Here is a 12,023-nt window from a genome sequence, read left to right on the forward strand (position 1 = left end):
TAACTGCTTGTGATAGCTTCTTCACTTATTATTATGTTCGTATATAATCAAACATCTATCAAAACAAGAAGAAAAGTAGTACACAAGAAAATAGAATGTATGTTGCAAGCCAGGCCCAAAACCTCTGCACTTGAGAGGAAAACCTGCAGAATCTATTCTCTTCTTATAGATTCTTCAATTGATGAATTCCAAGACCTCTAGACCAAGGCCAATACCCTCCAAGACCAAGTCGAACCATTCCTAATGACATGCTTCCTTTGTCCAAGTCAAACCTCTTCTAACAACACAACTTCGACCCCCAACTACAAAATTCCAGCCTCTACTACAGGGATACATTAGGGGAATTTTGAGGTCTAAAATGGGACTCTTAAGGGAATTATAAAATAATAGTGGAAATAATAAAATAGGATTAGATTACATCATCAAATTTTATAGGGAAAAAAAGGAAAAACTATTTTTTCAACTCGTATTTTCAACTTATCTCCCTATGGGTTTACTCAAATTTCGAACGGAAACACTCATTGGATGCAAAATCTGATTCCCCATCTAAGGAATACCCATGTTTCATACTTTCGATAGACCCTACTATATATAAAATGAGAAATACATGAAAAACGTGATTTCAATCACGTTTTTTCATTTATTTCTCATTTTTCGTGTAGCAGGGTCCATCGAAAGTATGCAAAATAGGTACTCCTTGGATGAGGAATTAAATTTTGCATCCAACGAGTACTCACGCTCAAAATTTGAGTAAAAATTTAGGGAGATAAGTTGAAAATACAAGTTGAAAAAATAATTTTATTATTTTTTAATATTTTTACTTTTTAACTCCAAAAATGGTGAATCATCCCCCATGGTTGACATTATCATCTTTGAATCCTATTGGTCCTTATAAAGTTTATTTTGGTTGTACATTTTTCTTAGGAGGCCCATTTTAAACCTCAAAATTCCCCTAATGAAATTTTCGACCCCCTGCAACAACTACTGTATCCACACGTGTGAGAGAAATTAGCCTTCCAAGGGCTCACAACAACTTTGCTTGCCTTGCTTCCTTGTCTAGAGCTAGTAGGTGACCTATTAGGTCCTTCTTCTAACAAATTTGATCCTCTTCTAGCAGATAGAGAATTTCGACCTTGAAGCAGCAAACCCTAGCTTTCCTTCTTCGCACATGTGAGAGAGAATTAGCCCAGAAACAATCTTTCTTCATCCTCTTCCTTCTTCGCTAACCTTCTTATTCTTCTCCTTTGCTTGAATGAGTGAATGATGAATGTTTATCAAGGAGGTCGAGTTCAATTGTTTATATAGGCTTCTTAAGGTGGACGTGGCTCCTCAAAATAGGCCGACATCTCTGCTTCGAGACTGACTTGGACTTGAAGGGTATTTTGACACTTTTAATGACAAAAATAATTTTCTTTATAAGTTACAATGTGCCCGATGGGGTCTTCAACTTATGAAAATGACTCTTTTGACTTATTGATCTAGGACAAACCCTAGAAGTACTCAATGGGTGCTTGACCTCTAAAATAAAAGACCTTGAGCATGAAACCCATGCTTAAAAATAACAATAATAATTTTTCTTTCATTTTACAAAATACAATAATCAAAAGTACATTTCATATTTATGAATATTGGACCTAGTTACACATTTTTCAACACTCCCTCTTAACTAGGGAGGTATTCAGAAATGGTACATGGACATTCTCAATCTAAGGAGATCTCATTAGAAGAGTCGACTTGGTAACCCATCTGTCTAGCATCATAACAACCCGCATTGTCACATAGCAAGGCCTTGACTAACAACTCTATTTCTCATCCATGAGATCATTGAGGATCCAAAACTAAAATATCCTCCTATAGTGTTCCTTCCATCCTGTTCACTGCCTCCCTAGTCAGAATCTATATATCCAATCAAGTGGACATCATTCCTTCTTTCATATTTTAGGTAGTAGTGGATTATTCCTTGTAGATGTCCCAGAATGTGCTTGGCTGCTATCTAATGATCATGCTTTGGCTCCACTTGGAACTAACTGAGAAAATTCACTGTAAAACATATGTTTGTTCAAGTATTCACCAAGTACATCAGTGAGCCAATTAATTTTATATATCTAGACGGGTCCACCTGGCTTGATTCAGAGCTCCTTAGTATTTTCAAGTTTTTGATCATCGAGGTTGTCATTGGTTTGCAATCCATCATGTCAAACCTTTTCAACATCTCAATCACATAGTTCCCTTGACCTAGATAGATCTCATCAATTCCCTTCTAGTCTTCTAGTCTCAAATAATAGTGCATTAGCCCAGGATCCTTCATGTTGAATTATGATGCTAGTTGCTTCTTGCATTCTTGTATTCGACCTTCTACAAATGTCAAGAGAAGAACATACACATACATAAGAATAACCACAGGCTTATCTTTTACAACCTTAATGTAGATATTAAGATCAACATAACTCTTTGTGAAGCCCAACTTTATAGGTATGGATCCATCCTTGCATATCATGCCCTTGGTGCTTGATTAAGGCCATATAATTCCTTCTTCAACCTACAGACATGCATCTCTATCTTTGACTTCAAATCCCAAGGGTTTCTCTATATAGAATTCCTGATCAATTGTACAATTTAGGAATGTAGTCTTGACATCCATTTGATGAATATTCCATCCCATCGATGTTGCCAAAGATACCAATGATCGTATAGTTATATACCTTGTTGTTGGAGCAAATGTCTCTTCATAATCGATGCCTTCTTATTGAGAGAAGCCCCATCGATCCAAAAACAAGGAAGAACGCAACATAGTCATTTTGGATTGTACTTAAAGTATTTTTATATAATTTTAGTGATTTTTAAAACTTTGAATAAAAATGCCTCCCCATTAAGGACCAAGCCTCGAGAGGTAGCCTTGAAGATAACCGAACTCCGTTATCAACGTCTTTGTGTTGTTGTTCTTCTTATGGTTTGTTGATAATATTTGTCTTGCTACAAGTAACTTACAAGTTCTCACATGTTATTAAAATTTGAGCTTCTTTAAATGGTGTTTTAAAATCATGCAAACACACTTTAAAGTTTATAAACCGAACATTCAAATTTAAATTATCTGAATTGGGATCACACGCACACATACACACATAAAGCTCCTTCAAGTTATCATCCATGGGCTTTAATAAGTCTTAGTGTAGCCCAACCATACATCCATATACATTCTACATAAAAATGGGAATGATATTCCTTCTAAGCGTACATGGTCTTGGCCTGGCCATTAAAACACACACACAAGCTCTCTCTCTCTCACACATTTATATATATTACACTATCTCTTTTAGGCTTTGTATAAGTACTCAGCTTGGCCTGCACACACACAGGCATAGAGCTGTTATATGATGTGTCTATCTCTCCTTCTCAACTAGAGAGGATATATCAACTAGAACAAGCTTGTCTCTCAAATACACAAGCTTCTTATTAGGAAGATATTTTTTCAATATATCAACTACCTACTCATCGATGGAGATATACTATAGTTGCAACACACCATCTAGTACTAGCTTTCAAATTTTAGTGATACTTGTTGTTTATATGTTTTGCCTTTCCATGAAACATTAGGTCTTCAGACAATCTTATACGACTGGTGTTATCACAATGTATCACTATAGGGTCCATTGGTCCTTCAAATAATTCGGACAACAACTTCCTCATCCAGACAACTTCTCTGCTCACTTCATAGGTTGTAATGTATTTAACCCTGACACTACTCAAATCAACTGATTCTTGATTTTTCTCATCCATGAGATCATGGAGGATCCAAAACTAAAATATCCTCCTATAGTGTTCCTTCCATCATGTTCACTACCTCCCTAGTCAGAATCTGTATATCCAATCAAGTGGACATCATTCCTTCTTTCATATTTTAGGTAGTAGTGGATTATTCCTTGTAGATGTCCCAGAATGTGCTTGGCTGCTATCTAATGATCATGCTTTGGCTCCACTTGGAACTGACTGAGAAAATTCACTGTAATACATATGTTAGTTCAAGTATTCACCAAGTACATCAGTGAGCCAATTAATTTTATATATCTAGACGGTTCCACCGGGCTTGATTCATAGCTCCTTAGTATTTTCAAGTTGTGATCATCGAGGTTGTCATTGGTTTGCAATCCATCATGTCAAACCTTTTTAACATCTCGATCACATAGTTCCCTTGACCTAGATAGATCTCATCAATTCTCTTCTAGTCTTCTAGTCTCAAATAGTAGTGCATCAGCCCAGGATCCTGCATGTCGAATTATGATGCTAGTTGCTTCTTGCATTCTTGTATTCAACCTTCTACAAATGTCAAGAGAAGATCATACACATACATAAGAATAACCACAGGCTCATCTTTTACAACCTTAATGTAGATATTAAGATCAACATAACTCTTGTGAAGCCCAAACTTTATAGGTATGCATCCATCCTTTCATATCATGCCCTTGGTGCTTGATTAAGGCCATATAATTCCTTCTTCAACCTGTAGACATGCATCTCTATCTTTGACTTCAAATCCCAAGGGTTTCTCTATATAGAATTCCTCATCAATTGTACAATTTAGGAATGTAGTCTTGACATCCATTTGATGAATATTCCATCCCATCGATGTTGCCAAAGAGACCAATGATCGTATAGTTATATACCTTGTTGTTGGAGCAAATGTCTCTTCATAATCGATGCCTTCTTATTGAGAGAAGCCCCATCGATCAAAAAACAGGGAAGAATGCAACATAGTCATTTTGGATTGTACTTAAAGTATTTTTATATAATTTTAGTGATTTTTAAAACTTTGAATAAAAATGCCTCCCCATTAAGGACCAAGCCTGGAGAGGTAGCCTTGAAGATAACCGAACTCCGTTATCAACGTCTTTGTGTTGTTGTTCTTTTTATGGTTTGCTGATAACATTTGTCTTGCTACAAGTAACTTACAAGTTCTCACATGTTATTAAAATTTGAGCTTCTTTAAATGGTGTTTTAAAATCATGCAAACACACTTTAAAGTTTATAAACCGAACATTCAAATTTAAATTATCTGAATTGGGATCACACACACACATACACACATAAAGCTCCTTCAAGTTATCATCCATGGGCTTTAATAAGTCTTAGTGTAGCCCAACCATACATCCATATACATTCTACATAAAAATGGGAATGATATTCCTTCTAAGCTTACATGGTCTTGGCTTGGCCATTAAAACACACACACAATCTCTCTCTCTCTCTCACATTTATATATATTACGCTATCTCTTTTAGGCTTTGTATAAGTACTCAGCTTGGCCTGCACACACATGCATAGAGCTATCCCTCCTAAGCTTCATATTTATACACCAAGACTCAGGTTACAAATAAGTTCAAGGCAAGTAATAAATTATTAATAGATATTACCCATCTCATAATGCTCAAGTAATTTAGGCTTATTTCAAGCTCACAATAACAAAAAGATTTATCTCTCCTGAGATTTTCTATACATATAGATATATAAGTCCTGGCATAAAAGACATTAATTTATAATCAATCATTTAACAAGGATTTTACCTATCCTTTATTCTCAAGAATTTAACATGAATTAATGCTAAAAAATCAACACTAGAATCAACCAGTTCCTTAGAAATTACACAGAAATCAACATTATGGGAATTTATGTTCTTTAGCCTTGACATATACATTTAGCATTCAACAGGAAAATGCAATACATTAGCATTCCATTATCCTACAAGAAAGCACATTACATTCATTTAAAATAGCATCATAAAACACATTAAGCATTCATCTAGCATTCACTTGCACATAAAGCATAAGAAACACTTATCTTATAAGTAGAACTGACAACTGAGATTGGGGCTTCGACTCTCCACCCAACCTTACAAAGACTGCATTGCACTCTTTCTTGCAGTCAACCACCCCCGAGACGGATTCAAAGTCTAAGGAAGTATTTTTCTGAACAACTCCCTACTATGGCACCTTAGTGGCCCTTACTAATAGTAACCAAACATCTCAGGTCATTTTAAGCACATAGAGTCTTAATTCGGACTTGGAGAGAGAGATAGATAATAAGGAGGTTTATCAGTTGTGTTACTCTTATAGGAATAAGAGCGCACTCACCATCAACTTCTTAGTGGTGCTATTACCTGGGTTCTCATTCGACCCCTCAAGGCTACCATCAAGGGTTATCAACACTTGGGTACTTAAACCTCTCAATAGTTCTCAATCAGTAAGTATTTAGTGGGTTTATCACCGTCGAGTGCACAAACACTACTATGTGATTCTCAACCAGCAAGCCTTTTGGGTTTCTCAGCTAGGCTATAATTAGAGCCTCTCTACTTCGATGAATTCTCTCCTTTTCCTCCCCAATGATCTTCCTCCTTTTATGTCATGTCCTCTCCATACTACATGCCTCCTCTTGCGTGTTGACTTTGTCTAAACCGCCTCTAGGCAGAAACATACTTGTTGTCCCTTTCAGGAGCCCATTTCCTTCATTAATTTCTTCGGCAAGCTCGTCCCCTCCAAGCACGAAATTAGGCAATCTTTTAAATGCAAGCTATGGTTTACAAGCAACTTTCCTCATATAGACCCCGAATCTGTATCCCCAATATCTTAGTCAGTTTTCATTACAACCAAATATAAATTTAAATATTTACAACTACCACACTTTTACTTTGATATCTCATTTTTATGAAATTTTTAATAATATTTTGAGAATAATTCAATTGAATAAAATTTGTGTATGAAACATTTAGTTTTTAATTACATATTTTTTATTTTTACTTTTACTATTTAAATTTTTATAAATTTTGATTATTTTATGTGTTAATTGTTCACTGTGGTTTTATTTTCTTTTATTGGTCTTTTATTCATCATTCAAGTTCAAGCTTGGGACAATATTGGTCTTTTATTCATTATTCAAGTTTAAGCTTTGGTATTTGAGAAGAGGTAAAGTGTCTACTTAAATTTATTTGTTGTTATGGTGGATATTCAAAATATTAGATAAAATATTTATCCAAAAGCAACTTTTCTCAACATATTAAAAGTGTGAAAATCTATATGATAATATTTCAATAACATTTTCATGGATGAAATAATGAGGGATTTCTTTTTTTTTAAGCTTATTTGTTTTTAGGGTGGATATTCTAAATATTAGATAAAATATTTATCGAAAAACAACTTTTCTCAATATATTAAAAGTGTGAAAATCTATATGATAATATTTCAATAACATTTTCATGGATAAAATAATGAGTGATTTCCTTTTTTTGTAAGCTTGGTAAGACTCTTTGATTCGTGTTTACATGTCCATTATTCACCCAGCTAAGGGGAAGGTAACACAAGATCCATTTCCACTTCCATGGAGGATGAAATAATGAGTGATTTTAAATAACTAGTGTCTACAAATTAAATGCTAATGTATATAAATTAAATGCTAGTAAACAATGATAGACATCTATTCATAATAAATATGAAAACAATTTTTTAATTATACATTTCAAATGGCTAAAATTAAAAGAATCATAAGAATTAACTAAATTATAACTTTAATTATTATTATTATTATTAATGATAAAAAATGTCATATATAACTTAAACATATATACAATAAAAAAATGTAATGAGACATGTAATAAGATTCACCCTTATTTTATGATGGAAATTCTACCGTGGATCAATACCACACCCAAAACAATATAACTCATTTCACTTGTTCATATAACATTTTAAAATTAATAAATTTAATTAAAAGAGGAAAAATATATAATTACTTCAGAAAAATTGAACTTTTAATTTAAATATACTACCAGATATATTTTAAATAGCCTTAATAAAATATAATAATTATAAATAATTAACTAATTATTTATTTATATTTTTCAACCCAATAATCATAAATATTTTATTTAAATAAAATATTAAAAGTCATTTTCCAAAATAAATATAGCTATAACCATAATTATTTATCAAATTCTCCAGCCAAAATTAGCATGCGGCTATACAGATAAGCCCATGTGAAACTACGACTGTACAATTAACATCAGCTTAATTTGAACGCCATTAAATTTATTTCCTACAGCTCCATATCGCATACGATCACCCACATGCAAGTCCAGATCAATGTTCAGTCACTCCCCCAAAATATAAAATGATAAACCCATCATTATGCTGCCAAAGACTTCAATCTTTTACGTGAAAAAGAATTTCCATGATGTATACCGTCCAATCTATTACTCTCAAACCACTGAATATTCCATGTGGGCAACCCATCACCTACTTCATACAGATTTTAAAAGCTACGCACGTTCCTCTTAACATTTATTAAAAATACCATCAAATTCTTAAAAGTTACCCAACACTCTGTTCAAGGAAATTCATGAATAACCCTAAAACGGGGCATCCCTAACTCCGTACAATGTGGCCGCCATTGTGATATGAAAAATCAGATGTCCAAAAGAATTTATTAAAATTCAAAACATATACCAGAAATTAAAAGGACTCAAAAAAAATCCTTTCAATTCCTTAAAAAACTATGTACCAGATATAAAATACTGTGACTCTAATCTAAAATACTGTGACTCTAATCTAGAAAAGAATGATCTCCACAAATCCGATACCCACGATGTCGTCTAGATAAAGAATATGACGACGACATATTGATGAAGAAAATAGTAGCTTTCTCTCACGGGATCATAAAAACGGATTTTAGAACAGCCACAAGACATCTCAGTAAAATCGACAGGCGAGGAAGGGGATGCAGGAAGCAACGAGGGCAGAGAATAGGGAGGGAAGCGTGGGCATTGAAGCAGCCCCTGTCTCCATTGCGGGACTCGGGGCAGCTGCCTTCACCTCTGCTGCTTCTGCTGCTCCCATCAGCATCATAACAACGACCAAGAGGGCTACAGATACGTATTTGCCTGCACCTGCCATTCTTTCTCGCAGTCCCAAGAACCCTGCTCCTGCTACCAGATACTGAAATGTTCTAGCGCTAAGAACAGGCCTCGCCCAACAAATGTGAATATCAGAAAAAACAAAACCCTCCCAATGTGAAGTGGCACACTTCTTCCCTGAGATTCAGACGCTCAACTAAAGATATTTGTAGATTGAAACGCGGAATTTCCACAGCAACAACGTCCAGAGTCACGCATATTAATAATCATCCCCGCCTGCCACCAGCAACGGACAATCTACGCGTATCCAAAGAAATATGTAAAATATATCTCTCCCAGCTGTCAGTATTCCTTAAAAAACAAAAAAAGAAGTGGTATTTAGTGAGATTTTTTGGATTTTTCCAACCCGTCAGTATTCCTTAAAAACAAGTAAAAAAGAGTGGTATTTAGCGAGATTTTTTTGGATTTTTTAATTTTTCTGTGCTAGTATCTGGTGAAAAGATTTGATTTGAAATCTTGATTGCATTTTAACAGTTAAAAAAATAAAAAATAAAACATATTTTTGAAAATTAGACGACGCCGGTGATAAAATGTGGGGTCGGAAATAGGAATTAGTTTGATGGCGACAGCCGAGCAGACAACATGGCCGCTAGCCTGGCTGTGGTTTTTTTTCACAATTCGTGGGCTCACATTATTGGTAACGATAGATTCGCTTTTGCTTTGCCCCTCTTTCTTTATTTATTAGAGACGCATCTCACACGCCAAACAGATAATTTGGTTGCTACTATGCAAAAGCGAGAAGGCAGGGCACTCCACATAGAATCCTTTTTGGTAAGTGTTGATGGCGACAGCCGAGCAGACAGCATGGCCGCTAGCCTGGCTGTGGTGTTTTCCACAATTCGTGGGCTCACATTATTTGTAGCGATACATTCGCTTTTGCTTTGCCCCTCTTTCTTTATTTATTAGAGACCCATCTCACACGCCAAACATATAAGCTGGTTGCCACGATGCAAAAGCGATTAGGCAGGGCACTCCCCATAGAATCCTTTTTGGTAAGTGTTTAGTATTCTTTGGGGTTGATGCTCATTCCAAAGGTGTTGCGCTGTCACTTTCAATAATACCACGTTAAGACATTTTTAAGGTGAGATACTTGATTACAAACTCCCAAAAATATTTAGGGCTTAACCAACCCTTCGTGTACATGGCTCTCCTGCGGCTCTAGTGGGATCGATCTTCTGCGGCTCTTCTACGGCATCGATCTTTTGTGGTTCTGTGGTTCGTATCGGCAGGAGAAAGTCGTTGTCTACCCTTCGTATATTAAAGATCTTCTGCGGCATTATTGTCTGCAGATCGATCTTCTGCAGCTCTTCTGCGGCTCCAGTGACTCTGCGGCTCGATCCTCCGCAAATCAATCTTCTGCGGCATTATCTTTGATCGATCTTTTATGCGGCTCTTCGGAAATGTCCTGTGAATTCCAAATTCTGGGCAATTCTGCATAGTGCTCATTCACGCACGCAGCACCGGAAAAAAAAGAAGCCTTCTGACTCTCTCAGTGATTCGGTCTTTGTGGGCGCATCTAAAACCCTACCTTGCCGGAGCCGCTTTAAAATATGGCTCCTAGCTTCGCAAAAATAACTGGTGGCTCATCCGTCTCTGGAGGGCAATCTCCTGCCTATATCGTGAGTGAAGCCTCAGCTCCCACTATCCAAGTGGTCCAGAACTCACTCGATGAAGCTTTGAAGTTCTCCGAAAGTGCCCTAATTTGCCGGTTCAATGGTTTTTGGCCGCGGCTGATAGCACTCCACAATTGGATCTCGGAGGTATGGAAGCCTATCATTTCTGATGAAATTAATATCTACCCGTGTGCTAGAGGTTTCTTTATAGTAGATTTTGAAAATCCTGAAAGCAGACAATGTATTCTAGATTCCGGCCCTTGGTTTTGGGAAAAATCAGGCCTATTCATGAAGCCATGGAACCCATCATTCGATCCCTCTACAGCAGTGATAACCTTAGCACCAGTTTGGGTGAGATTGCCAAGCCTACCCTTGCATCTCTGGAATCTCTCCTCGCTAAAAGCCATCGGAAATGCAATTGGGAAATTTTACTGCAGGTGCCCAGAAACAGAGGAATATGCCAGAACCACCTATGCACGCATCTGTGTGGAAATGGATTTCAGCGCCGGATTCCCAGCTGAAATATACCTAACAAGTAAAGACTATGTGTGGAACCAGAAGCTTGATTATGAAAGTGTCCTCTTCAGATGTCGATCGTGCTTTGAGACGGGGCATCTAGCCAAAAATTGCCCAAAAGCCTCTGAGAAAAATTTTGCTAGAAAAAACCACCACAGATCTACATGGTGGGAAGGAGCACAAAAAGAACACTACACTGTCATCAAAGAAGAATATTCTAAGGAAAACTCTGAGTCACAAGAAATCAAGGAAGAAGGAAACAACTCTCAAAGCAAGCAAGGAGAAAGCCCACCCCAACAAATCAACGGTTATGAGGATTTGAATACCGCAGAAAATAAATCTCCATTTAACAGCAAAGCAGATCTCCTAAACCAAACTTCTTCTCCGACTATAGATCGCGAAGCTAAGACACCAATGTCCCAAGAACCAGAAGAGATGAAGGAGATGCAAGACAAAGGAAGTTGGAAGACCGTAGAGAAAAGAAAGAAAGCTACAACACCAATTTCGCCAAGAAAGACGAGGAGCCAAACAAGTAAAAATTAAGAAAATTGTAGGTCCGATAGACCAATTTGGTCTCAGTGGACGTTAACCATCATCATCATCATCATCATAAAAGTCGCGATTAAATCAACTTTAATTTCTTTTAAAATCAGGTTTACATAATACATAGGACTCTTCCACCTCCCGCATTAAACTAAATTAAGTGATAGAAACAGAAAAATGGGACAGGAGAGTTTATTATACAAATAAAAATGATGTTGAGCATTTTGTATTAATTAATGTAATGATCAGTTTTATTTTAAGATGGACTAATGATTTTAGACATTTATTTGAGGGAATCTTTCAAGTACACATTAATCTAAGAAAAATATGGTTGAAGAGAATCTTTTAAATTTAAGTAGACTTAATTTTCTCTTAAAGACTAGGAACAAACTTTT

General features: G+C 36.0%; 1 protein-coding gene across 1 annotated transcript; it reads right to left on the reverse strand.

Moving 5' to 3' along the window:
* Nucleotides 1–8,192: 8,192 nt before the first annotated feature.
* Nucleotides 8,193–9,189, reverse strand: LOC149185843 (uncharacterized). The gene has a single exon (XM_089412504.1). The coding sequence runs from the start codon at nt 8,934–8,936 to the stop codon at nt 8,733–8,735; it is 204 nt and encodes a 67-aa protein (XP_089268630.1). The 5' UTR covers nt 8,937–9,189; the 3' UTR covers nt 8,193–8,732.
* Between the last annotated feature and the right edge of the window lie 2,834 nt (nt 9,190–12,023).

The sequence above is a fragment of the Pinus tabuliformis genome, chromosome 3_1 (assembly GCF_031772625.1).
Source record: "Pinus tabuliformis cultivar Carrire ecotype Pingquan chromosome 3_1, CPIR1, whole genome shotgun sequence".
Taxonomy (NCBI): Eukaryota; Viridiplantae; Streptophyta; class Pinopsida; order Pinales; family Pinaceae; genus Pinus; species Pinus tabuliformis.